The sequence below is a fragment of the Anser anser genome, assembly GCF_964211835.1.
Source record: "Anser anser genome assembly, chromosome: 14".
In the NCBI taxonomy this organism is placed as follows: Eukaryota; Metazoa; Chordata; class Aves; order Anseriformes; family Anatidae; genus Anser; species Anser anser.
The window spans coordinates 580,335-607,550 of record NC_139735.1 but is presented as its reverse complement, the minus strand read 5'-3'; the positions used below and the strand labels follow the sequence as shown (position 1 = coordinate 607,550).

The 27,216-nt window shown below is 39.4% G+C and overlaps 1 protein-coding gene across 3 annotated transcripts; it reads left to right on the top strand.

The window, feature by feature from the left end:
* Positions 1–123: 123 nt before the first annotated feature.
* On the top strand, positions 124–24,644 carry RBM27 (RNA binding motif protein 27). Of its 3 annotated transcripts, none has more exons than XM_083798053.1 (21): positions 124–297; positions 2,326–2,444; positions 3,125–3,249; positions 5,698–5,789; positions 6,375–6,568; positions 7,367–7,627; positions 8,179–8,412; positions 9,730–9,864; positions 11,964–12,113; positions 13,989–14,136; positions 14,422–14,575; positions 15,709–15,972; positions 16,098–16,226; positions 17,109–17,234; positions 17,732–17,806; positions 17,912–18,076; positions 18,497–18,601; positions 18,707–18,898; positions 19,944–20,030; positions 20,490–20,600; positions 21,442–24,644. In XM_083798053.1, the coding sequence occupies exons 1-21, from the start codon at positions 239–241 to the stop codon at positions 21,526–21,528; spliced, it is 3,012 nt and encodes a 1,003-aa protein (XP_083654179.1). In that variant the 5' UTR covers positions 124–238; the 3' UTR covers positions 21,529–24,644. The 3 variants fall into 3 exon arrangements, with proteins under 3 accessions (XP_083654179.1, XP_083654178.1, XP_083654177.1); XM_083798051.1 differs by having other exon boundaries at positions 131–297; positions 7,370–7,627; XM_083798052.1 differs by lacking the exon at positions 11,964–12,113 and having other exon boundaries at positions 129–297.
* The last annotated feature ends 2,572 nt before the right edge of the window (positions 24,645–27,216 follow it).

Here is a 27,216-nt window from a genome sequence, read left to right as displayed (position 1 = left end):
GGCTCGGGCGCTCGCGCGACCCAGCGCCGTGACCTCCGGGTCGCGCTCCCGGCGGCCGCCATTGGCCCGCCGCGCGGCGGCGCCGCCGCCCGATTGGCTCGCGGCCGTCCGGCCCCGCCCCGGCTGCGCCCGGCAGGCTGCGCGGCGGCCGGCGGCTGGTTCCTGGAGCGGGCCTCGGCGGGGGGAGGGGCCGGGGCAGCAACCGCCGCGGGCCGGGGGCGATGGTGGCGGCGGCGCCATGATCATAGAGAACGTGGAGGCGCTCAAGTCCTGGCTGGCCAGGCTGCTGGAGCCCATGTGAGCGCCGCGGGGCCGGCGGGCGGGACGGGACGGGGCGGGCAGCCGAGGGGGTTGGGGCCGGGGCCGGGGCGGCCGCGGGGGGCCGGGGCCGTCCCCACCGCCACACGCCGGCACCGCCGCCCCGGCACCGCCTGGGGCTGCCGCGGGGCCGGAGGCGCCCAGCTGTGGCGGGCCGGGCTCGGGGCCGTTGGGGCCGGGCGCGGGGCGCGGGCAGCGCTCGGTGAGGGCCGGCCTGGCCCGGCCGCGTGCCCCGCGCGGAGCCGCAGCCGTGCGGCGGGGCTGGGCTCGGCCCCGGCAGCAGAGCGGCCGCTGCCGCCGTGCCCTCGCGGCCGGGCCCGGGAGCGCAGCGGGGCCGCCCCGTCACCGTGCGCCGAGGAGCAGCCCCGGGAACCCCGCGCGGGCTGAGCGCCGCCGCCGCCCGGCTCCGTCCGGCCGGGTACGGACCCGCAGGGAGCGCGGCCCGTTCCCGGCCCGCGCCGCGAGCAGCGCCCGGCGTCTGAGCGCCGCGTGCGGGTCCCGGGCGCGCGCTGGGCCGCAGGAAGCGCCGCGGCGGCGCCCCGGGGGCTCGGTGTGACGCGGCCCGGCTGAGCGCCCCTCCGCCCCCTCCCCGCGCGTGGTCCCGCCCGGCTCCGCGGCGCGCGCGTTCCCGCGTGTGCCCGGACGCCGCCGTGAGCGACGCGACCCCCGGCGGAGCGCTTCCCTGCCCGGCCGTCGTTTGCGCGCCTCTTCCTAAGGTCGCGGCTCTCCGACGCCCGGCCGGGCCCCTCTGAAAGCCGGTCCGGGCCGCGGCGCAACCCCGCGCGGCCCTGCCTGCCTCCCGCCGCCCCGTGCGGCCCGGGCTGCAGCGCCAGGAGGCAGCCGGAGGCGAGGGTTGGTGGCGGGGGATGCCCGGCCTGGCCCAGGCGGTCCCGGGGTTCCGTCGGGAAGGTGCAACGCGGCCAGCCTGGCGCAGCGTGCTCCCACCTCGCACGGGTTGCTGCGGTGCAGCCTAAGTGCCTAGGGGAAATTTACGCACGGAGAAGAGGATGGGCGAGGGCCCGAAGGGACGGACCGTCTCCTTTATTTAAAACAGAAGGGTCGGAGTCAGCTGGCGTGGGCGCTGCCACGGAATAGATTAAATACGGTTTGTTTATTGTAGTGGATCTGCGCGTGAGAATTGTACAATCTGTAAATTTGTGGTCTCTCTGTTGTTAATTGCTATGTTTAACACGGCTTTCATCAGATCTTGGAAACAAGCAAATTAATTTGGAGTCGAGCTGCTTGACTGACAGTTCATTGGGAATTTTGTCTTTAACCAGTGTCATCTGCATTTTTCTTTATGTTTGTTAGTTTGTGTATTTTTTTTATTATTATTTGAGGTAATTTGGGGGTCTACACACTCTATGCTATTTCCCTGTATCTCCATGGTTAACGTTATTTAAAAAAAAATAGCTCCTCTCTTTAAATGTTAATTTAAAATCAAATCATCAAACTCTTTTGGGGTCCTACCTACCCTCTGATAGCTTGCATCTGCGTGTTTGCAAGAGAGGCAGAATGAGGAGCTGTAATACTGATTTCGTACTGTAAAACCCCTGTAGTACTTCCAAGTAGTCGTGCGGTGATTTTCCGGGAAGTTGCTCTGCTACTCTGGTGCGGTCACACTGGGTGCTGGTTGTGATGCTCTGAGGAAGCTAAGAAACGACGACGTCTGCTCAGTTGCCCTAGAATTGGGTCCTCGTTAAACACGGCAGGAAGGTGGCTCTTCCTGAGCAAACCCGAGGAAGGGGCAAAAGACCGGGAAGGCTGCCAGGTGTGGCAGGGTGTGGGAGGTGGTCACAAGGCGATTAAAGTATCTGGCTGTAATTGGGGAAAAAAAATTGCCGTCGCAGACATCCTGGTGCAGCTGTGTTCATACCGGGTGTCAGAACAGCATCCAGTGTCTGTTGCTGGGCTTTCTTCGGTGGCCCTCCTGTACCAGCGCCTGTCCAACATGCAGTGCTTTGGGCATTCTTCAGCAGAATCAAGAATGGTTCTTTCTCCCCGCAGATGTGATGCAGACCCGTCGGCTTTAGCCAACTATGTTGTGGCGTTAGTTAAGAAAGACAAACCAGAGAAAGAGCTGAAAGCTTTCTGTGCTGATCAGCTGGACGTCTTTCTGCAAAAAGGTACCGTGTTCTACACTTCTTTATCTTTTGTTTCCTGGTTTTCATTTCACTGTATTTGATGGGGAGAATGATATACTATTGTTTCACTCAAAATATTTCTAGTTATCCATAAATCGATTATTTCTTACAGAGTGTGAAGGAATAAAAATCTTGTTCTTTTTTTTTTTATCCACAAGATGATTTTTGTAGCCTGTCGCGTTCACAGTGGGTGGGAGGAAATCCTCTAAAATAAAAGCTAACACTTGATTTGGTTTTAAAACGTACGTCGTGCCGCCAGACATTTCTGTATCAGATGTTTGATAACTTCTGAAAACCTGCCCCACGTTGATCTTCCAGGCTTCTGATGAGCTGCTCAGGGCAATTTGTATCAAATTCAGTGTGTTAAAAGAAACTGCTCACTCTGTAGCTAGCGGACTAACTGTGGATTTGATCATGAGTTTCAGTCACACTTGGCCCTTAGAACATTCCAAAGCTGTAAATGTGATTGAAGGAAAAGTCTCTTTTTTTGTCTTGTAATTCCATCTCCTCGAATGGAACTAATGTTCATTAACCTAAGGCATTGCTGCTCCTGATTTAAGCAGTCTACCCAGATGATTTTTTTGTGGACTTTTCTGGTAAAGCCATTCCAAACAATGAACTTAAATCGGTATGTAATATTTTCTTGTCTTCTTTATCTTCAGAAACTTCAGGTTTTGTAGATAAACTTTTTGAAAGTCTGTACACAAAGAGTTACCTTCCTTCTCTTGAACCCACGAAAGTAGAAGCAAAGCCTGCAAGTCAGGAAAAAGAAGAAGTCAAGGAGGAGGTAACCTCTTTTTTTTTTTTCTCTACCTGTTTCTAATTTTCAAATTATCCCTGCTGTAGCATCTGTGAGGCAAAATGCAAAAGCAAAATCCATTTTGTTGTGACTAGTAATCTTTTTTTGGTCTCTGTGCATCTGAATGAAAATGGAAGGTGATCATTCAGAAAGAACATCTTACTTTTATCTAGCTTAATATCATTCACAAATCCTATTCAGATGTCCCGGCAACATGAGCTGGCAGTGATTTGAAAGGATTTAAGAGATGAGAAAGAAGGAAAAACATTCCAAATCATTTCCTTTTTCAATTTTGTATATTCTGTAAGGAATAAAAATTACTTTAAATGTCTTCTGCAATACTCGAAATCAGTGAAATATGACAGCCTCTATATCAAGGGTTAGTTACTGAAAAAAATGTAACTCATTTGCCAACAGTTTTTGCATTTGTCTTGTTTTTAAGCTTTATTGACAAAATTTAAAGCAATCAAGTTTATGAGAAAGCGAAGTAATATTTCTGTAGTTATCTAAACCCCTTCTATCTTGTATAATCCTCTGCTCTCGGTTCTCTGTGGTATATTATTCTCTGTGTCGGCAGTTTTCCAAGGGAGGAGATCTGTGTTTATTGCATCCTAATGCCCCAGCTTTGAGAGAGAGTTGGGGAAAAATTGCTACTGAAATAAATGTTCTTCATTTCCATACACACATCACTATTCACAAGATACTTTAGGCTGCATGTGTGTTTTAGTTGCTATAGGAAAGATGTAAATGCAGTCAGGGAAAAACTAATACTCTAATTCTTTCCCCCTTGCTCCATGGATGCTTATGTCTTGAAGTGCTGAAAGCAAAAACTGTTGTTCTTTATTTAGTAATGGACTATAACGAGCGTTGTTTTCAGAGAAGTATTCTGAATGGGTATTCAGATTTATGCTTTTGTCTATAAGCCTAAAGTAAGATGAAAGAAAGACCTTGCTGGAATTAGTTGTTCTGTCTTCAGTGTTTAAGCTGGCAGATGGTCACGAAGGTGACAAATAATAGATCAAAATTTGTCAGTCAACCAAAACAAAGTTGTATTATATTGTATTGTGGAATGCAGATGCTGTTTGAATGTGATTCATCAATTGATTTAAATCAAAGTTGCTATTTAGTCTCTTCTTTCATTTCTTATGTCTTTGTTTCTTTGAGAATTAGATCCAGAATTATCACAACAATTTATTGAAGTAGCTTTGGTGATGGAAGTGCATCATTTGCAACTATACAAGACAACAATAGTTTGCTAATCAGTTCTTAAAAGAACTATCGTAACTTCTAACAATTTTTTTAGAATTATCCTCTGTCAACTTAACCACTGCATTAATGGTGGGGAAGGGATCATTTGGTGTAGTTGGTTGGTTTGGGTTTTTGTTTTGTTTGGCTTTGTTTGCGGGTTGGAAGGAAGACGAAGAAAGATATTTAGGACAGTTTTGTGTGACAGTTTTACAGGATCAGGACATTTAGTAGCTATTTCTACCTTAGGAACTTGATGTTTTGTCACGCACCTCAGTGTATTGCGCATTTCCTTGAAATGGAGAGCACAGAATAAAATAAGGATGCAATCAGAGAGAAGCTTAGGTTGGAAGGGGCTCCTGGAGATGAAGTCATCCAATCTTGTTTTGAAAGCAGGACCTTAAACTGGGCTATCCAGAGCCTCGTCAAGCCAGTTCTTGAGTGTTTCTACCAATTCTTTCTAGATAATCCTAAACAAGGATGAATTTATCTTATACAAGCCTGCCTTTTAGTATTGTTTTGACTTGAAAAACTCTTAAATATTATTGCAGGAAAACTTTTGCCACCCAAATTTACAGTACCTTCTAAGCAAAGTAAAATGGCAGCAAACGCATGAAAATGTACAAAATGCGTTCAAACAGATTTACAGTACTGGGGAAACTGACAGACTTCTAATACTGCTTTTGTTGAGGCCAGCGAGAAATGTGATTACTTCAACTATGTGAACAGGTTTGGTTTTTCGTTGGGCTTTTTTTTTTTTTTTTTTTGGCTTTAAAGCGTTTATTTCAAAATGTGAATAACTGGCCTGTCTACATGGAGAGAAGTAGTTCTCCTTAGTAGTGTTCCTGCTACGAGATTCAGAAAATGCCTGGTTTGTATAATTGCTTATTCTAATGGGATAGAAGGTGGGCATAATATCTGTCTGTTGTGAATCCTGTTTAAAAACAAAATTTGAAAGTAGCTTTACTTTGGAGCCTCTGCTCTAGAGAAAATCCTAAAAGATTTAAAGCACACAGCCCATCAACCTCTGCAGTGTGATTACTTGAAGTGCTTAGGTATTCTGTGCAAGTAATACTTAAAATGTTGTTTTATACAAGATACTAACTGTGATATGAAATTAATCTTGGTCTTTTTCTTTTAAAAAAAAAAAAAGCTATGCTCATGCTGACTTGGTGGCTGTCTCTTAAACAGAATTTTCAAGAACCAGTTGAAGAAGAGCGGGATGGCAGGAAAAAGAAACATTCTAGTCCACAGAGAAGCCGTGCAGATTCCAGTGAACAAAGGCTAGTAGTTGAACCAAAGTGCTGATATCTCCTTCTGTATTTGCTGGCAGTCTTTAACTGAGGATTTTTACCCCTTTCTTAGGATTTTCACAAAAACAATGATTTCGTTCCCACTGTTCTCTGTCGGAAATGTTTCTATGCTGATCTCATGCATGAGAACCCTTCACTAGATGTTAGTCTCTTTGGGAAAAGTGACAGTACTTTTCAAATGTTAATACCTAGGGATGCTCTCAGTTCCGTTCTTTCCCTTGTTATATAAATGAAAAGCATTGTTGGGGTGCGGCAGTGTTCTTACTGCCCTTTCCCTATACCTCCCCCCCAACACGCGCTGTCAACATTGTTTTTAGAACTTGTTCTGTTCATCTGTAACTTTTTCACCTTTCCTTTTTTTATTAGTCCTCTTGTAGCTGGTTTCCATGAATGAGTGCTTCTGTATTTTTCTGTGTAATTGGGGAAATCCTGATTCAAATGGGTTTTTTGCTGTCTAAACTGGACAGGACGGACAAACAGTATGTTAACTTGCAAACTTGTTTTTGAATTGGGTTTCTCTTTTCATAAATATGGTCTACATATGTGTTTTTCTAGAACCAGAGAGAAAAAGAGAGATGATGGAAAATGGAGGGACTATGACAGATACTACGACAGGAGTGACTTGTACAGAGACAAGTCCAGCTGGCGACGAGGCAGGAGTAAAAGTCGTAGTAAAAGCAGAGGGTTAAGTCGAAGTCGTAGCCGCAGTAGGGGTAGAAGCAAAGACCGCGATTCGAGCAGAAATGTTGGTGAGTACTCAAGGTGTTGCTTTAGGAGAAGATATAATGTCAGTGATGTGTGGTGACTCCTACGTACTGTACGGTCTAGCAGGCTGTAGATGTCCTTGAGCAGTCTGAGCAAACTTTGAGAACTTTGTGTTGCTGAAATCATTAAGATGCTGTTCTTCAAAGTAGAGTAATTAAGGGAATTGTGTTCTTCACTAACCTCTTAATTTATCCGCAGGTGTATATCAGTAGCTGATATTTATGTGCTGTATGTGTTAACAAAGCTGTTGATTTTTCAAAGATGTACTATATTTTTTGCTAAGTAGTATAAATCTCTTTTTCATTTTGTTATTGTGTATTTTTAGAGAAGTTTTCTTTCTAATTCAAGGTGGTTACCACATGATCCGTTGTACTTTTAGGGCTAATTCAGAACTGTTGGAAAACTAAGGGGCACAGATTACTACATGTTTCAATGTGTGTTGAGACCACATTAGTTACTGGTGGGCGGAGAGGTTTGTTGCTTTTCTCCCCCTTTCTACTTCAAAAGAAAGCTGTAATCCAAGAAGGGATAAGGAGTAGAGGAAAGAATGTTCCTTTTGCAAAGGAAACGTCTAGGTTTCTGAAGTTAAAACCCTGTTTGCACTATATTTAGTTTGTCTTCCATTGGTAAGACTAATCTGCTTTAAGAACAATTTAACATGCAAAATATTGAATATTTAAGTAAACGTCTATACTGTTGCGTAACATCTTTTTTTCAGGTCTCTGATATACAGAGCAAAGTATGAAGATGTACCTAATTTTGTTTTTGTTTTGTTTTCTAAGCAGAGCACCGTGAGAGATCAAAATTCAAGAGTGAAAGAAATGATGTTGAAGGCTCATATAATCCAGTTTCTGTGTCTCCAAGTAACTCTACTGAACAGTATTCTTCTGCACAATCTATTCCCAGTGCTGTTACTGTAATTGCACCTGCGCACCATCTGGAAAACACAACAGAGAGCTGGTCAAATTATTATAACAATCATAGCAATCCCAGTTCATTTGGCAGAAACCCTCCACCTAAAAGAAGATGTCGAGATTATGATGGTAAACTGTTTCCTAGTCTTCTGTTTCCTACCTAGTTTCAATAATTCTGTAACATTTTTTTTAGGTATTCAAGTTAGGTGTAGCAAGTCAAAATGCAGTAGCTTGTGGTGTATCTTTATATGTAAAAATGCACGAATGACCGATATTTTACTGGGAAAGGAACTAATCTTGCTGGAAGCAGTTCATTTGTAATCTGACAGCTGGTGGATAGAACATGGATTTTGTTCACAATGCTACATATTTGCCTTGGCAAATAACTTAATGACTGGCAGTTCTGAAAAAGATTTCACTATATGTGTTTAATGTAAAACGTGGTACATACGCATGCTTTGTTTTTCCACGGCTTTTCCTATGGATACATATATTTGTCTGTATGCTTTTATGGAAAATTACCATAATTGGAATTATTTTGAAACCTCATCTGATAATGTTAAGTCATTGATTGTATGTTTTCTTTAGTAAGAAATTCCAGCAAAAACTGAGATGACATTAATTGTTGACAACTAATTTTTTTCCCCTCTAAGAAGATAATTAATTTTCTTGTTTTGCAGAGAGAGGCTTTTGTGTACTTGGTGATCTTTGCCAGTTTGATCATGGAAACGATCCTTTAGTAGTAGATGAAGTTTCCTTGCCAAGTATGATTCCTTTCCCTCCACCACCTCCTGGACTTCCTCCTCCTCCTGGTATGCTTTTGCCTCCGATGCCAGGTCCAGCTCGCAGTATGAGGATGCCAGTACCACAAGCTCATCCGCAGGCACCACCTCCTGTTGTGCTTCCTGTACCAAGTAAGTTCAAACATTTTTCTGTGTTACTATATGTCACAAAGTTAAAATGATGGCTCGTTCTGGAAAGGAAATTTTTTTCTAATGAAAAAAAGTTGAGATCTAATCTATTGAAAGTTCTAATAAATCTCTGTGTTTGTACTACACTATGTGTTGTTTCTAGCAGCAGATACCTTATGCATCTGAGATCTCTTTTAGCTCAACAGTGATCTGAGTCTGTTCAGCCTTTTTTGTTATCTGGTTGCATATTACATTGTAAATTCTGTGGAGAAAAATCTTAGTATATTGGATATATGATTACTCTGTTTCAGTACTCTTGACTCCAGTTACACAATACATGCTGTCTTAATTGTAACAGGTAGCAGCAGTTATGGGATAAGGAATAGTTTTCATATAGGGTTAACACAAAGCAATCAGTGGGCAGGCTTCTAGAAAACATTTTACACTGGTAGTAGAAAAATGAATTATGAAATTAATCTTGGGGAATATAGTTGTTGTTTGTGCTAGTTTTATTTCAAAAACAGCGGTGCTTCTGGTGAAACTGTGCCTGGCTACAATTACATGAAAGGCACCTGTAGATTATATCTGTTCATACACACTTAGTCTTATTCCTGCTTTTGTTTCCTTGGATTACTTTTTTTCACGAACCCTAGTAGCAAAAGCTTAAAATGGCAAAGGTAGGAAATACTACATTTACCTTATCTAAAGCAAGCTTTTCTAATTAACAGGATAACTTACGCAAAACTTTGCCTGAGCCTTTTAGTGGGTACTGAGTTGGCTTGCTGTTCAGAGTTCTCTGATTGTAGGTGTGTTTTAGTAGGTTGTGTAGGATTAATTCACTGCCCCTCTTTGGCTACATAGTGAGTAGAAGCATGTGTATTGTATATGGTACAAACAAAGCACAAATTAGACAGATTCCTTGCCTGTTAATGCCTTTTGCCCTGTAGTTTTTTGTTCTAGAACTGTAATCTAAATGTTGCTGGTATGTCTTGCTCTGAGCAAGCCTTGATTCTCCATGGCAGAGCTGAGGGAGGAGCTGCTTTAGCTAATGCAAGCTCTAACAGTAATAAAGCTCTGGGGAAGAAAAGTCTTTTTTTTCTTTTTTTTCCCCTTCCCCTCCTTAGGCTTAAAGCTTTGTTCTTTCTGGGAAAGAGAGAAAGTGTGTTGGAATCAGTAACGTAGCAAAATGGAACTTCTTATCCATGGTAAACAATTTTGATGTAGTAGGATTGTGATTATTTACAAGGAATAAACAAATTTTACAGAATTGTTCATACATTTAATCTGTGGAGTCTTACTGATTCTATGATGTCGTTGTAGGACCACCTTTAACACAGTCAAGTTTGATAAATAATCGTGACCAGCCTGGGACAAGTGCAGTGCCCAGTCTTGCCTCTGTAGGAGCAAGGCTACCTCCTCCATTACCCCAGAACCTACTGTACACAGTATCAGAACGTAAGCAAATTTCTTTTTTTAAATCTGCTTGGCATGTAAATTTAAAAGTTCCTCTGCTTGTGTAATTGGAAGTAATTACCTTTATGTTCCTCCAGTGAATACAAATCTAAAAAGAAGTCTGATGGCTTTCCTTGTGGTCAGTGCATCATCTGCTGTTACTGTGTGAAATAGCAGTAGTGTTCTGTCACTGTCTGAGAAAAGTTCATTTGTCAGGAGCTTCTTTTTGGTTTCATATTTTCAAAATAATAAAACGGTAGCATAAGAAAAAAATTCGTTCATCTTCTAGCTGTTTAGTAGAACATCAGTAGAGAAAAGATGCATCTGCAAACCTGTAATTACTGTTTAACTTGGTCTTTATTCCTACCCAATTTTGGCTACTACTTCATATGAGAGACTTTCTTCTCTCATCTGTGTACCAAAATTTTCTCTAGGCTCTTCATATACATTAGTACTTTATTTCTCTTTTTTCCAGAATTGACCTAATCCTAGCTTTCTAACTTAAAAAATAAAAAAAAGACTGCTTTCAATGGACATGACATCTTCCTTACAGAGCACTTTTTTTTTATGAAAGGAATAACAAAATAACTGGAGAACCCCAAATCATTCAATTTAAACCAAATCAAATTTATATATCTTTGATAATGAAAACAGTAATGACATTTTCATGTTTTATGTGAGCAAACTAAGGCGATTAAAATCTCAGTGTTTTATAATATACCTTTCTGGAATATTATAAATAATATAATAATAAGTAATTATAATATTCCTAGCTCTTTTTTAACATAAATATTCTGGATTTTATTCAAAGGAGAGCTCCAGTTTATGGTCCATGTCACTTCCTTCGTGAATTCCATGCTTTTTAGAATGTCAGTCACTCAAATATCTTGTTAGGATCTCTGTTCAGTTGTCTCCAAATGCTGCCAGGCCATGTTACCATCAGATTCTTTCAGCTTCAGAGCTTCTTCTCAGGAGTGATTCTATCTGTTGTAACTCACAGGGCATCTTTGACTTTAATTGTGCTACATAATTCTCTTCTCCAAAACCTGTGTGGAGGTTGATTCTCATGTCCTACTCTTGGACTGTTACGGTTAAACTGCTGCTTGCCCTCTTGCAATTGCATGAAGGATCTTGGAAGAGGAACCTGTAGTTCAGCTCACACGAGTTTAATGAAAGTTCTTGGCAGAATCTGAAACTGCTGACTGCAGAGTCAGCGCTGCATGACAGAACATCAGTATTGAAGTTTTGAGGAATCTGTTTAAATTGTCAAGTCTTCGTTGTCATTTAGAATAAGGAGCTGACATGTAGAGTGCTTCAGGTCTGTTGGATCCCCCTGTATTGGCACCCATTTCTGTTCCAGGATATGCTGTGTTTCTCTGGAGGTTTTCCATGGGTTTTATTCATTCAAGCTCTTGTATAGCTTTTCCTTTTTATTGTTGGAAGAATACATCATCTTTGATGTACCTCGGACTAGAGGAACAACACGAGTCAATTCTGTCTTCTTGTGTTCTCACAGTTATCCCTTGTAGTTAAGTAATCATTAATAACTTAATGAAGGTAGGTAGCTAATCTCATATAAATTAAGATAATTTAATAGGTAAGTATTGGTCAAATCACCTGATTTCTCAACTTGCTTTGATTGGAATCATTTAAGTGCATTCTTTTCCAAAAATCCTTCCCTGAAGTAACATAATCTGTTAGCGCAACAAAGACTCAAAATCTCTTTACGTCTTAGGATAAGATGTAAGAATAAATGCTCAAACTAAATTTTTTGTTGTTCCCTGTGAAACACTGTCAGACTTAGTGAAGGATGTGATACAGGCACCTCACTTCTTTTTCAGGCACTTCATCATCAGTACTCAGTAGTTGTGATCTATGCACTTTGTACAAACAGTTACAATAATTGAAGGAGAATATGCCCAAGTAGACTTAGGCATAGAGGTGAGATGAGGGTTCTAAATAGCTACACACATTGGTTCTACAACCTCTTTGTTCAGAACAACTTCTGATTCTTGGACATCCATGCGTTTCCTTAAAGGAAAATTAACCCTGAGTCTTAAACTCATTTGAAAAATTCTTTCATTTCTCTCCTTTTTTTATAGATACATATGAGCCAGATGGCTATAACCCTGAAGCTCCTAGTATTACCAGTGCTGGTAGATCTCAATATCGACAGTTCTTTACAAGAGCACAAACGCAGCGTCCAAATCTAATTGGCCTAACATCTGGGGAGATGGATACAAATCCAAGAGGTAGGAAGGGTTTCTAGTCATTGCTGTTGCTATTTTTGTCCAAGAGCGTCAACACTTATTTACCTCTTTTTCAGGCTAAAAGCAGTATATTTTTTCTCACTGATCTAGTATTTCAGAGCAATTTTCAGACATCTCAACTTTTTTAAAAAATGCTAATATGACCATATTGAAGTAACAGCAGACTTATTGATTAAAAATAACCACTGGCTTGGAAATGTTACAAGGTTGGTTTGTTGTGGTGGTTTTTGGTTGGTTGGGTTTTTATTTGTCTTTAGCCTACAAAGGTACTTTTTGAGTGCTGTTGCTTCTGGAAAGAACAATGATACAGGAAGTTGACTTTAAACAGTACATTTTGCAGAAACTTCTGATTTGCCAAGGGCGTGTTTAAGAGCTGGGGCACAGATGCGATGATCCACAATACTTGCCTCGTCTGGTTCGATGGTAGTTGTGAGGGGAACTATCATGGCTTGTTTTTGTACTTGATGGTCTGACTTTGTCAGCCAGATGCTATATTAAAATGATTGTTGCAGGTAGAATTCTAATTCTCCTAGCCTGTAGAAATTCCAGTCTACATTTAAGTAATTCTGATTCATAAGCTGGATGAATGTGGATGTAGCGTGGCACATACAAAGTCTCTTTTAGGGTAGAGAAGAAGTCAAGGCTCTTCTTGAGAACAAAAAAGAAATTTTTGTTCTGCTGGCATAGCTTTCTTTCTCCTTCCTGCTTTCTCCCCATGATCTGTAAGGGGAAAGTTGGTAAATTTCAGTGTTTATTGTTACACTTCAGTGCTTCTTACTTAGTGGTAAGAGAGGGTATTTTTGCCCAGTGTTCCCTTCCAGTGACTCATCCTATAAGGAATATTTTTAAATACTATTGCAGAAATTGTTGTTGCTGTTTTCATCTTAATAAATGTCAAAAAAGCAGAGTTGGGGCTTTATTGCTGGTCCTCAGATTCTCTCTAAGAACCCATTCCAGTTGTAAGCAATGGGTCTGTGTTTGGTGATGGTGCTTCAGGCCACTTGTTTTGCTGTCTCTGTCAAGTACCTGAAAGGTTTTCTCTAAAATCATCCTCCAATGTAAGACTGAAACTGTATGCCTGAAAATGCCTAGTCTTTTTTTCTTACGAGTGTAATCAGCAGAGCTCTGGCATATATAAAAACCACAGAAAATTGATTTACAACTCAGACTTCTTTTTAGGAGTTGAATATTTGGCATACACAAGAAACCAACAGCAATAGCATAATTTTCAAATGGATGTAATAAATACTTGGCAAATTATGATCTAGTGCTTCGGATTTGTGTTTGTAGAATTTGCTTCAAATGATAAATGTAACATCTCAGAATATAATTTCATGCTGTAGCTGTGCTTAATTGACAGTTGCTGTTGCTGAAAACTGGATGGAGGGGTGGCAAAGGGGATAGCAGTGGGAGGAATGGGTTCTTGGTTGCCTTTCACTATCAAAGGTTAATTCAGGGAAAGTTGGTTGTTTATTAAGCCCATGCCACATTCCAGAACTCTAACCCGAAATCTCAGAATGTAGTGGGTTGTTTTGTGGTGCTGGTGGTCTGCAGAACCTAAAGCTTCAGTACCTGCAATATGAAGTTTTATCTTTGTTTCTTCAAACTGATACTAATCTTGAAGGTCGAAACTCCCACCTCTGCTGGCAGGACTAAATGCTTGTTTTCCTCAGATTGATTAGTTAGGCTAGCAAGTGATCTCTGAAGTAACTTCATAAACAGAACAGACCAACTTCTTATTTCTTATGTTTTTAAAATCAGCTCAATTTTGTTGTTTAAATGCAAGCTTTATCAATGTTTCCATTGATGTGTGATAAATAATACATCTCTTCTTCCCATTCCTTTCCTTCCCTCCAGCTGCCAATATTATCATCCAGACTGAACCTCCCATTCCCATTACGAATAATAGCAGCAATGTAACTAGAGTTGTGCTTGAACCAGACAGCAGAAAACGATCTCCAAGTAGCATGGAATGTCCACCACTGAAGAAACCATGGTTGGGAAAGTAAGAACTAATGACCACAGTTGACTAACTGGAATGCACTTTAATGCTATCAGTGCTGTAAATATAGCAATTCATTAGTCCCTGTAATTTGAGTAGACTGAGTCAGAAAATCTATATAATAATCGGAGAATAAATACTGGGAGAAAAGGTAGTTCAGTTGTTGTTACTCTCTAGAGTGTGTACTTCTAATGAGAAAATAAAAGTTAAATGTGCATTAACAATTGCTGCCTTACTTCGGTGCATTTATGTCTTTCTGAATGACTGTCTTGCTCTCATTTTCTCTAGGCAAGCAAATAACAACCAGAATAAGCCAGGATTTTTGAAAAAGAATCAGTATACTAATACAAAATTAGAAGTTCGGAAAATTCCACCAGAACTGAACAATATTACACAGCTCAACGAACACTTCAGTAAATTTGGAACTATTGTAAACATTCAGGTAAAAAACGAAATTCAATTTTGTTTCTGCATGTGGGTATTTTATTTCCCCTGGAGCCTTCTTGAATACAGTAGCTGTACTTTGTTTCTGAGAAATCTTAGTGGAGACTAACAAAAGTAGGTAATCAAATTCAAAAAGGCCTGTTGGTCCTCTCTGCCTTCGTGAGGTCTTGTTACATTTGAAAGACTTGCAGATTTAACAGTATCTATCAGGCTTTTGAGCAACTTGAGCATAATTTTTGAGAGAGATCTAGCAAATTCTGTTTTGTATGGAAGTCCTGCGTTATTTCTTAGGATTTTGGCAATGATGCTACAGGAGAGTCTTTATGCATCAGTTTATTACCATTTTGCATCCTAGAACTGGCTCCAATTCGGTGGTGTTCCTTGCATTATAAGTGGAAAAGCACTATATAAGCAAAACACAGGTAGTTGCATGGTTAAAGTACTAAATTTCCTTTTGTTTTGTTTACACAAAACAATGGCCTCCAGAGTCCTTGGTTAGAGGTCTGAATAAAGACAGATACCTGGGAGGCCTCCCTATTTCCTGAGCTGACAGTTTTAGCCTAGCCCAGAAGATACTGTGGTGCTTTCTACACGATGGTAATGAAATAATGCATTTAAAACACATTACCTCAATCATATCATACTGGAAAGTCCAACTAGGAAGTATGCTTTTATTTCTGTAATGATTATTTTTTAGAGAAAATTTGTCTTTTTCATGATTGCTGCATAATGTTTCTTTGGAAATGTGGTGAATCTTTGCACTGCATATCCTTGGACAACGTTTTTATTTCAGGAGATTAGAATAAAAAGCTTTCGGCTTTGTATCAGTCTCTTCAGTCATATCCCAATAGCAGTTTACTGTGCTTTGATTATCCAATGATATTTGGTGGAGAAGTCTCTTATTATTTATTTGATTTTATTTTACTGCATATAGTCTTTGCTGTAATAATGTGTAATATTTGCTAAAATGTACTTGGCTTTAATTGTATTGAATATTTACCTTCATTTTTGAGCTATTAATACCATTAGATATTCCACTTGTTACTGCGGATTATTTGTAGGTTGGTTTGCGACTGGTTGAGATGTTTTCTTTCTTGAGAATTAATGTATTTTCGTCAACTTTTGTTTTAGGTTGCTTTCCAGAATGATCCTGAAGCTGCACTAATTCAGTACTTAACTAATGACGAGGCCAGGAAGGCAATTTCAAGCACAGAGGCAGTTTTAAACAATCGGTTTATAAGGGTGTTGTGGCACAGAGAAAGCGAACAGAATCCCCCATTGCTGCAGCAACCACAGCAGCAGTCGCCCTCACAGTCTCTTCATCACCAGCTTCACCTTCAGCAGCAAGCCCTGACCACGCCTCCAGCCGTAACGATGCATAGCAATATGTCAAAGGTATGCTTTCATAAATTAACCTTCGATATGCTGAAGGTTATCAGTGTTCTTAAGTGACAGCTGCTAGCTTTGAAAATGCAGAGTACAGTGCCCTTCTCATTTTTTTAATATCTGTTGATACACAGGCAATGAATAAACCGCTGGCCTCTGGTGCCTATGTCCTTAATAAAGTCCCAGTGAAACGTCGCCTTGGAGCAGCAGGTGGAAGTCAGTCTGATTTAAGTCAGTCTGGGGCTGTAGTAGAGGATTCTCAGGTATGTTTATGAAAGCTGACCATCTTCATACTTGCTTAAAGCTTTTGCCCGTCAGCTGAAAAAGGGACCTAGCAAATAGAACATGCAAATTCTGTTCCTAGTAGATTATTTATCACTAAAGTTCTATACAACATGGTCAGTCACTTCTTAGTTTCATTAGCTGCTTATATATACTAGGGAGAATTATTTCAGAAACAAAGTACCGCTATTTTAAGTATCATAAAATATTTTTGGCAGTGCTTCCTATTAAACAAATTTGACGGCCTACATGGGACGTCAGCTTTTTGTTGATAAATCTAATTGCTTTTCCCAGTGATTTGGGAGCTTATGCTGTGCTTCAACAATAGTACTAGAAACTTAGAGAATCCTTCTGTATAGAATTCAAGGTGGTACAGTTTAATTAGCACTGATACCATACTGCAGCAAATGTTCTTGGACGCAAAGAAGTCCTTCCTTGAGAGAGAGAGAAAAAAAAAAAAAAGGCAGTAACAGTCACTTGCATACCTCTTTTCTTAAGTGTTTGGTCTGAAAGTGCGATGTTAGTTTGTGTTACCAAGCTGAATATTGTGCAGATACAAAAGATCAGCTTTAGCAGTGTTCCTAGTGGATATTTGGATACAAAGGGAATTTTGGATAATGACTAAAATAAATTATCTTGTTAAAATGCTTTCTGCAAAAGTGTTCAACATGATTGCTTCCAAGCAAGTTGACAGTTAGACTAATGCCTTTATACATGTATTTTAATTTTTTGCTCATTGCATAAATCTGGAAGCTTGTGTTTGTTTCATAGAGTGTCTTCCTTTTAAATTATATGATGGTGGTGTATCACTTTCACTTTAACCTATTACATATTTTTGTGTGTGTGTATTTTTACAATTTCAGACGTTCCCTACTTCTACAAGCCACTCAAAAACGGTTTACAGTACTTCAAATTTAAAGACAGCTATGAAGCCTGGTGCAGGGTCTAAACCTCATGATGTGCAAGAAGCTCTTAAAAAAAAACAACAGGTACTTTGCTATATGTTGACGACAGTGTAGTGGTCAAAGTACTTTAAAAAGAAAGGATTGAGAGACACCTTAAACCTCAAATACTGCTATGTAGCTTTCTACGCATAATCAGTGTGGGTTTTATGATTCAATTTTGCAGATGCACATTGAGGATTGGTGTGTGGGTTTTTTTTTTTTTTTTGTTTAAGAGCAAGCGATAAGGGGTTGTTGACATTTCTCTGGTTTTAATCTCTGCAGATACGAAAAACTTAAATGACAGCACAGGATATTCAAGGGGTGTTGGGAAGAAAAAAAATAGTAGACTGCTTCAGAACAGGAAGTGGGCAACTTTTCATTGTTATTTTCCAGATCAGATATATTTAATACTAGTGTAGTTCACAGACTAGTAGTTTTTATTATGGCCCTTGCTTATATATATCTTGAAGAAGAAAATATGACATACGAGTACATGTAATGCTAGACTGCTTTTTCTGATTGGAAGGGTTTTCTTCTCACAGGAGGCAATGAAACTCCAACAAGACATGAGGAAAAAGAAGCAGGAGATGTTAGAAAAACAAATAGAATGTCAGAAGGTAAGTTTGGAATGGCTTCCAGTAAAAGTGTTCTGATTTTTTAGGCATCTGTTCAGTGCTGTTCTTGCTGAAGTTTTATATTCCTGCTCTTTTATTAATACATAGATGTTGATATCCAAGCTGGAGAAAAATAAGGCTATGAAACCAGAAGAGAGAGCAGAAATAATGAAGACCTTAAAAGAACTAGCAGGAAAAATATCTCAATTAAAGGATGAGTTAAAAACTTCATCTGCAACCTCTACACCATCAAAATTAAAGTCCAAGACAGAGGTATTTATTGTACAAGACACTTGGCCATCAATCTCCTATAACTATTTCTAATGATGTGTCCTAAAAACGCAACACACTGTTAGATCAATATACTTCCCAGCAGTATTTTGAATTTCAGTGATAGCTATGGAGAACCAAGCAGTAGTTTCAAGTAACTTGGGTGACCTAGTTTGCATATAACTTATTCGAGCTTGTTCCTGTTCTGAAGCATTGAATTCTGGGTCCCTCCAAAAGGTGGGGGGAAGGACATGGAGGCAAATAAAACATAACTGAATTTAGAGGGAAGTGTGGAAGTTGTGTGTTGATCTGCCTATATTTCTTGTATAAATTTATTGCTAAAGAAGTGGAATTAAATATTAAAAGCAGACATTCATGTTCTGCTTTTCCCTCGCATTTTCTTTCTATACGTTTTTCTTCAAGGCACAAAAGGAACTTCTAGATGCAGAACTGGACTTCCATAAAAGACTTTCCTCTGGAGAAGATACAACTGAACTGCGAAAAAAGCTAAACCAGTTACAAGTAGAAGTAAGTATGTCTGCATTTATGTTTTTAATGTATTTGATATATAAATGTTTTAAATCCTTTCAAACTGGGGATAGCTTTATACATTATTTGCTGCCTTTTCAACAGGCTGCCCGTTTAGGTATCTTGCCTGTTGGTCGAGGAAAGACAATGCCAGCTCAAGGAAGAGGACGAGGGCGGGGTCGTGGTGGGAGAGGAAGGGGCATGTTGAATCACATGGTGGTAGACCATCGTCCCAAAGCACTAACAGTTGGAGGATTTGTTGAAGAGGAAAAAGATGAATTGTTACAGCACTTCTCTGTAAGTATTAGGTTACGTTAAATAGAGAAACTGGGAATGCGAGTTGGAGATGCAAGTCTTTTTCTGTAATACAAACAAATCTATCCTGAATTCATGGAACAGGATATGGATAAACAGTTTCAAGAGTTATCAAGGATGTATATGTCTTTTATAGCTGATTTACAGTGGCTGCCCAATGCATTCCTTTAATAGGAAAAGCCAAATGGCTTCATCTTATTAATTCTGTAAGTTAAACTTATTTACAAACTTGTGGTACAGCAAATAGCTGGTAGTTTGCAAGCTGAGTTAATGGATGTGTTAGTATCAGACCTGAGTTAACACAATAAAGGAAAAACACATTTGACATTTCCCTCAGTTAACACTAATCAGAATAAAATGTTTCCCTTTGCAAACCTAGTAAATTTGTCAGGGAGACAATCTAATGCTTCATAAATAGATAAATTTGTGTGTGTTTTTGTTAGTTTGATGTTCTGTCTTGTTTTTTGTTTGTTTTTTTTTAAAAATCTATCATTGCTGTGTACATTCAAATTTTTACCATTATGCAATATACCATTTCTAAAAATGCAATGTTCTGTTAATCTAGACATACCAGACTTCTTTTCCGGTTCCATGAAAAAAATGTTCTGTACTTAGCATATTCAGGAGCTATATAGCAAAGTTTGATTCCTATTGATCAAATCTCTTCTTTTGCAAGTAAATAAGCTCTAAAGGACATACTTAACAGGTCTGTAGTAGTACAACATTGAAAGGCAGAACAGATAAGGAAGTGGTGAATTCTCTGGATTCACTTCTCAGCTCCTTTTCTCTATAGCTCCTTTTCTCCTGCAAAATAAATCTCTGCTTATTAGAATATTAATAAGTCTGAGCTTTTGCCCAAAAATACAAGTACAAATGTTGCAGCGTTGCTGGATGACGCAGCTGAGATTTCTCTTTTTCTGTCCAAAAACTAACAAGGTTTCAGTAGTGCTGTGGTACAGAACAATGTATTCGTAGCGCATGATGATCATGTTTCTGGAGGAGAATATTACTGTTTTTCCTCTTATAGAAATTTGGAGATATTGAAGACCTTCAAGAAGAGGATTCCCCACTAAGTGTTGTTCTAACTTTTAAATCTCGCTCTGAAGCTGAGAATGTAAGTGGAATAATGGATTTTTTTCCTGGTTCCAAAATAAGAATTTTTAGCTACTCATGTCTGCCTTTTTGTGTTTTAAAATTGAGCTAGCTTTGATCCTGCTACTTCAAGCTAGCTAGTGCAGATATTTGTTGCTTTTACGTATAGTTTGCTAAAAAGGGAAATAACTGATGTTTAATTTAATAACAAAGGTCTTTTGCTGACATAGGTTCAATGTCACCATCAGTTTAGAACTCTGTTAGTCTTTTCAGATTGGTAGTAGAGGAGCATTGTTTATAGGCTCAGGTTTAAATGAAGTTGCTCTTGAAGACTGAAGCAGATAATTATTATGTGTTTGCGATATTTTGATATACCTCTGCAGTGATAGGTGTTGACTGGGTCTACTCATTACTGATGATCTTAAAAAATCCTTTACTTGATTCTCTTTTTGAAAATACATTCATTTTAAACACAATGTAGGCTGCTAACCAGGGATCCCGGTTCAAAGACCGAAGACTACAGATATCATGGTACAAACCTAAGGTACCCTCTGTGTCAACAGAAATTGAGGAAGAGGAGCCTAAGGAAGAGGTATGAAAATATGTTGATAAAGTTATGACTCTTTTAACAATCTAAAAGCTATGAGCTCTTTTCAGATAGGTTTTTTGTTTACTGAAGAAATTCCAGGAAATCCCAGAATCATCTAGGTTGGAAGAGACCTCCAACATCACCTAGTCCAACCTCTGACCTAACACTAACAAGTCCTCCGCTAAACCGTATCACTTAAGCTCTACATCTAAACATCTTTTAAAGACCTCTAGGGATGGTGACTCAACCACGTCCCTGGGAAGCCTATTCCAACGCCTAACAACCCTTTCAGTAAAGAAGTTCTTCCTAATATCCAACCTAAAATATGTTTCTGCAAGCCAGGAGCCTAACTGTTTTTAAATAGTCAGGTACAACTTTCGTGTTTTAAAAAAGGAAAGAAAAAAGAAATCCACTCCAAAAACTTAGATTTGTAAATTAAGATGATAAACATCACATTCTCACATGTATGCATGCTGCTAATATTTTTACTTTATTAATTCTCTACTGAGGGATAAGTTCTGTATATTCTTAGATTGTAATTATGAACACTTTAAGGCTTTTAAAGGTTTTTCTGCCTAGGCATTTAACAGAAACTTGTTTCAGAGTGGGTGGGTGGTTGTTTATTCCTGCTTCCTTTGAAGTTTGGCTTTCTTTCCCTTTCTTGATGTGTGAGACTACTGTTCTTTCCCTAAAGCTTGTGGAAAATAGTTGCGTGCAATTCGGTGAGATTTACTGTAAACAAGAACGTGACGTAAAGAGCAATGGGGAGGCTGTGTTGTCATACAAGTTTCCTAGGATACAGCATGGAACTTCTTTGTTTAAAAACATTTTTTTCTTTATCTAGGAGACTGAAACCTCAGATTTATTTTTGCATGAAGATGATGATGATGATGACGAAGATGAGGATGAATCCCGTTCTTGGAGAAGATGAAACTTGATGTTGGAAATGTATAATTTTAGGAATATAGTTCAAGCTATATCTTTTAAACATTTATTTAAGAAAGTTGATGAGCCAAAAAAAGCTTTACTTTCTTTTCAAACCACAAGATTTAAAGTGAGCAAAGTTTGTTATAAAAACATTTCAGATAAGAGCTGTGATGCCAAGCTAGCCAAAGGCCCAGTAACTTTTTACAGAATTATCAAGCTCACCGGGGTGGTGATTCTTTTCTATTTAAGAAGGTTAAAAAGAGAGAAAGAAAGTGAATATTAGTATTTTCCTGTCCTCTTTTCGTGTCACCTGTATTACCTTGTTTTGTTTTTTATAATGTGATTGATTTGTTAGCTTACAATTGAAAAGATGTTACAGGTTTTATTTAGCAATATTGTAGGCTTGGGGGAAAGACACAAACTTTCATTAAATGTTATGAAAGAAAAAAATGCCTCATTTACTAATTGAAAAAAGGTAGCATTTTATTTCATATGCAATCACTCACTGTAGAAGTTATTTGTGGCTAAGCTCATCCTTCGCTTATTTAAGGATGTTTGAAGGCCACACAGTTTCTGTATTCTGCTTTTTGTGAGAGGAGATGGAAAAAGTAATTCGACAGGTTACTACTATAATATTGTCCAGTTCACTCTGTTTCTTCAAATCCTGCTTCACAAAAACATCAGCAATGACACAGATTTGAGTGAGTGTTTGAGATTTCCTTCTGTAGTTTCAGCGTAGTGTTCAAATTTATACTATTCATCTATTGCATCTCAGTATTTGTGAATGTAATGTTTTATGCTTTCCCCAAAAAGAACGAAATTGGCAACTGCTCACCAGCCATTAGAAACTCTTCTTCCTTCCCTTCCCTGTTTTATTTATGTTCAAGCCAAATCTGTAAAGTGTTCAGAGCAAAATACTTTCTATCCAAAAAATGTCAGTCTGCTGCTCAGTAAGCCTTCAGAGTAGTGTTCAGACCTGTTTTGGGAATGTTAACCATTTATCTTCAAGTATAGATTTTTGTTCAGACACATTTAAGGTGAATACCATTAACATTCTCAGTTGCCTTATCACTTTACCATTAAAAAAAAAAAAAGGAAAAAGCAAACACACACCAAAAATGGTGTATAATAATAGAAATTAGTATAACAAGTTTAGATACTTAAGCCATGTGTCTTAACTGTTACATGGCTTTTGCAGTTCATGAATATGTGTTACCTAGGAAGCGTTTTCCTTAACTCTCTGCATTTGTACCGTACACTTTTCAGTACATTTTTATTTACTCTTCTATACAAAATAAACTGAATGTCGGTGCAAAAATGTGCTCCTCTTTTGAATAGTTTACCAGAATATTTGTCAGCAAGTTCCCAACTGAAGAAAAATTTGCATCAAGACCTCTAAATTTCAGTGGCTCTGAACTTAGCTAATGACATGGAGTTGAGCATGCCTTTGAGTTCACTGTTCCCCCGTTACCATTTTGCTGTGGTGGAATATTAAAAATCGAAACAGTGTATTTTTTTGTTTCCTTGTCAGTTGAAGGTAGTATGCCTTTCAGTATTCTTCCTCTTCACACTAAAACCTTTTTATATAATTAGGACTTTCCTGCTAATATTGAGGCTAAATTACATACATGAAGAAACAAGGGAAAACCAATTCTACATACTTAGAATGTCTTGATTTTTCTCCCATTATCTCTACTGTTTTTTTAATGTCTGTGGCTCAGTCAGTGTATATTTTGAAAAATCCATTGCGGCAACCATATTTGAGTCCTGACAGATTAAAAATGATAGAGGGAACAAAGGATTTATATATTTTTTTGTACAGAGTTTTTTCTTAAACTGTATAATTTTGTAAATATTTTGCTTTTTGTGTACTAAAACTACCAGCGTATAGATTTCAATAAGAACTGTTGTATTTTTGTATTTGCAAAATGAAAATTACAGTGAATGAATGAAGCTGTAAGAAAAATTGCAGTAGCCTTTGACACACGTAGAATGGGATTCCTTTTCATATGGTTTTAGCTCTAAAATGGCACCTGACTGGCACACTGTATTCAGAGACACTTGTCCTTTCCCACACGTGCTGGCTTTTCAAGTTGGGCAAGACAGGAAGTAAGTGACTGTGGTAGCTTTATTTAATGATTTTTGGAGAGCTTCACATGATTACTTTTTTTTTCCCTTTAGAGTACACATTGGCAGGCTTACATAAATCCTCAAGTGACATCCCAAACATGATTTGTAAATGCTGAGGCACAAAAATGAGTTGTGCCTCTGAACTTAGCTTGTGTATTGGAAGCATGCTATTATATTATTGGGGATTTAAGTGATGGGCAGCATAGCAGTATCTGACTTGTGGTCTTTAAGGAGTAGGAAAGATGTTTGAAAGTGACCTTCATTTTGCCAAAGCTTATCTCCCTGTACCTTAGGGTGTATGTACTAGGCAATATTAAACTGTTCTGGTTTTTTGCGTGTGTTTTTTGTTTAGTTTAATAGGTAACATGACAGTACAGCTTGCTTTACGGTAACATTTTATTGTGAAATTAATGAACTTCAGAGAGTACGTTAGATAGAACTTATAATCAACAGTGGAACTTCCGTACACCAGCAAGTGTATTTACAGGAAATGTATAATAAGATGTTACCAGTATAAGCATAGTGTATGAACATTGAAAGTGTATGTGATAGGAAAAGAAATTAACTGTTACGTAGAATTATACTTACCTCCCTTTCATTGTTTAATTAAGCTAAGCAAAAAGAACAACCCAACAGTTAAAAGAATAAATATGAAAACAGTTGCCTGCTTATTGTGGAAAATACAACTTTTTTTCCCTTAGCAAAATCATGTGAAAAGGAATAAAGTTCCTCTTGGTGTATAGTAAACTTGTACTATAGTTTTTACAAAATTGTGAACTTGTGTAATAGTATAATAGGAGATATTGTTGAATTTCTAACTGTTTATACATTTAAATTCATATATGTAATGTTTGTTTTATTGATTACAATCTGAATTTCTAAGATGCATGTTGAATTTTTGCAATAAAGATATACTATGGAATGGTTCAAGATTTAGAAAAAATGAAAACTAACTTAAATAAATTGGACAGCAGAACCATTCAAAAAAAATACAATTATCACAAAAAGAGCGTTATCACTGTTTTTTCTGGAAGTATGTGTGAAGGGTTATTTATTTGTGGAGAATGCAAGCAAGTTTATTTTGCTTAATAGTGAATGCTCATGAGTAATTGCTGAATCAGCAAGGCGTAAAATCAAGTGCTTCAGTGCTCTGAAATGGTGCAAATTAAGGTAGCTAACTTGTTGGGGAGAAGACACAGACAATACACCCTAGTCATAATTAAGTGGGAGTGGAGTTCCGGTAAAGACTGTGTTACATTCTGGGCAAGGTTCAAAATTCTAATATAAAAAGAAAAATTTCATAGATTACAGTGGATTCCATGATCTCTTTTACAGATTTGCAGTATTGCTGGGTTATTGAAAATAGTGTGTGCAAAACCAAAAATTGTATAAATGCAATCTTTTACCCCTTAGCATTTTGGTCTGAAAATTAATTTATTCTTTTACTCTATTTATCGTTAACATTATCTTTGGTCTTTGCTTCTTTAGTAGTTTCTCTTATTCCCTTCCCTTTCAATCTTGTTTTCATGAATGTAAACATTTGTGATCTTTTCTTACACTTTTCTCACATTCTTTTTTTTTTTTTTAACCTGGATTGTTGGTGTGCTGTCATAAGACTTTTGAAAACAGATTAGACATTTTACAGGGATGTGCCTCCCCCCCCCCTTTCTTCACTGCGCTCATTTTGAGGAATAGAGGGAGGAGAGGAAGGAACCTGCTAGTACATTTTACTGCTGTGATTGTACTCTCTCTCTCATCTCTGTGGTCTGCAATATAAATGTTTTAAAACATGAGCTGGCTTTTCTTTATCGTAGAATAGAGTTCTTATGATAAACCTGTGCCTTTTGGACATTTTTTCATCGTCAATAATTGAATTTTAGAATCCTTCCACAGCCCGCTTTCCTGTGTATAAATACTAATCACCAAATTATCTTCGTTATTCTGCAAGATGCAATAAAATCCTTTGAAGAAATTGAGTCTAGACATTGAATAGGAAATATTCTGCATTCTCTTAAAAAAAAAAAAAAAAAATTGTTTCTATATGATCAAAATTAATCTTAATAGCAAAAAAAAAAAAAGAAAAAATCAAGAAAGAGGGATAGCATTTTCTAATTGTGTACAGATGTGGCTTTGGATTATTTTTTCCCTGCCTTTTTCAAATATTTAAATTTTTCCTATTAAAGAAAGAACTATGTTTTAGTAGGGTGTGACTAAAGCAATGGAAAGGAATTTCAGCCATTGTGAAGAAAGAAAGAAATACCAAGTAACTACTTTAGCTGAACAAATACATAGAGGTAAATTGTTGCTTTAATTATTAGGCCAAGAACCTCTTTATTAGTTGCACTGAAGTCTGTATGAAATTCAGTAGTAATTGTATATAGAGAGGTTTCCCAAATATGGTGATATAATTTTAATTTTTCTCGAAACGTGGGATCCAGTTCTGTCTTGTGTAGCCAATGCGGTAGGTAGCGTAACACTTTTCTGCTTCCTTCTTGTCAGGAGCACTGACACAAGTGTGCGGTTGAAAATGGAGAAATAGATTTGTCTGGTGTCGGCCGGTGCCGTCGCCAGCTGCCCGGCATGCCCGGCGTCAGCGTGCGTTACAGAACGCTGGGGCTGAAATCCCTCCTCGAGGGGGAAGCGATGAGAACTTGAAGCCTTTCTTAGGTGTAAGGACGCTGTAGGCAGTTACACCAAGTGAACCGTGCCTGTTCTTACCATTCCAGTTCCTCTAAAGAACGCTTAGGTGTACTTGCGCTGCTGGTTTTTTGTTTGTTTACTTTTATGATGGATCCACAGCTGCGATGACCAACGTGCCACCGTTGGATTCACTGAAGGTTTTTGTCTTTTTTCCTCAGAATTGCCCCCAGAGCGTTCCCGGTTGCTGCTGGTTTATTTTAAGGTAGGTTGATCTGTGCTAGACCCTGGGCTTGTGGCTCTGCAGGTGGGAGCCAGATGGGGGAAGCCAGAGAGGGGCCAGCAGCAAGGTGTTCGGCACCAGGTGCTCGGCGTCGGGTGCTCGCCCCGCGCGGCCAGCTCTGCGGCAGCCACCCGGTTCAGTGGCTCCTGGAAAAGTGCCCTGAGGTACAGAAGTGCCCTGAGGTACAGAAGTGCCCTGAGGTACAGAAGTGCCCTGAGGTACGGGTGGTGCAGGCGACGGAAAGCGCCTGCGGCCAGGGAGGTGTTCAAAGGGCACTTCGACCTCCATCCGGGGGCCTTCCGTTCAGTTGTAGGAGCCGGGTGTAAACGGGTGAGCCGTGTAGGTTGGAGAAACTCACCTGGCGCTCGTGAAGCTCCCCTGCAGAGGGCAGGAGAAGGCCGGGAGCCCGCTGCTCCGCGGCACCCGAGGTGCTTCAGCATCCCTCGGCTGTTCCCCCCCGTTGGAGGCAGATGCAACCGGCAGTTAAAAGCATCAGAACCTAAAGCTTATCTGAACTTGTTGCTGTTGTTAGAAATCTGCATCCTTAGGTATCTGAATATAGTAAATATCGGGCCTGTGTTCACATCGCTCGGTTAAAAGTTAGAGAGCTGGCTGAAGGGAGCGTTACCCCTCAGCGGCTTG

Coding starts and splice junctions, on each gene's coding strand:
- RBM27 (XM_083798053.1), top strand. CDS start 239: ATGATCATAGAGAACGTGGAGGCGCTCAAGTCCTGGCTGGCCAGGCTG. Junction 298..2,325: donor GCCAGGCTGCTGGAGCCCAT/GTGAGCGCCGCG, acceptor TTCTCCCCGCAG/ATGTGATGCAGACCCGTCGG. Junction 3,250..5,697: donor AAGAAGAAGTCAAGGAGGAG/GTAACCTCTTTT, acceptor TCTCTTAAACAG/AATTTTCAAGAACCAGTTGA.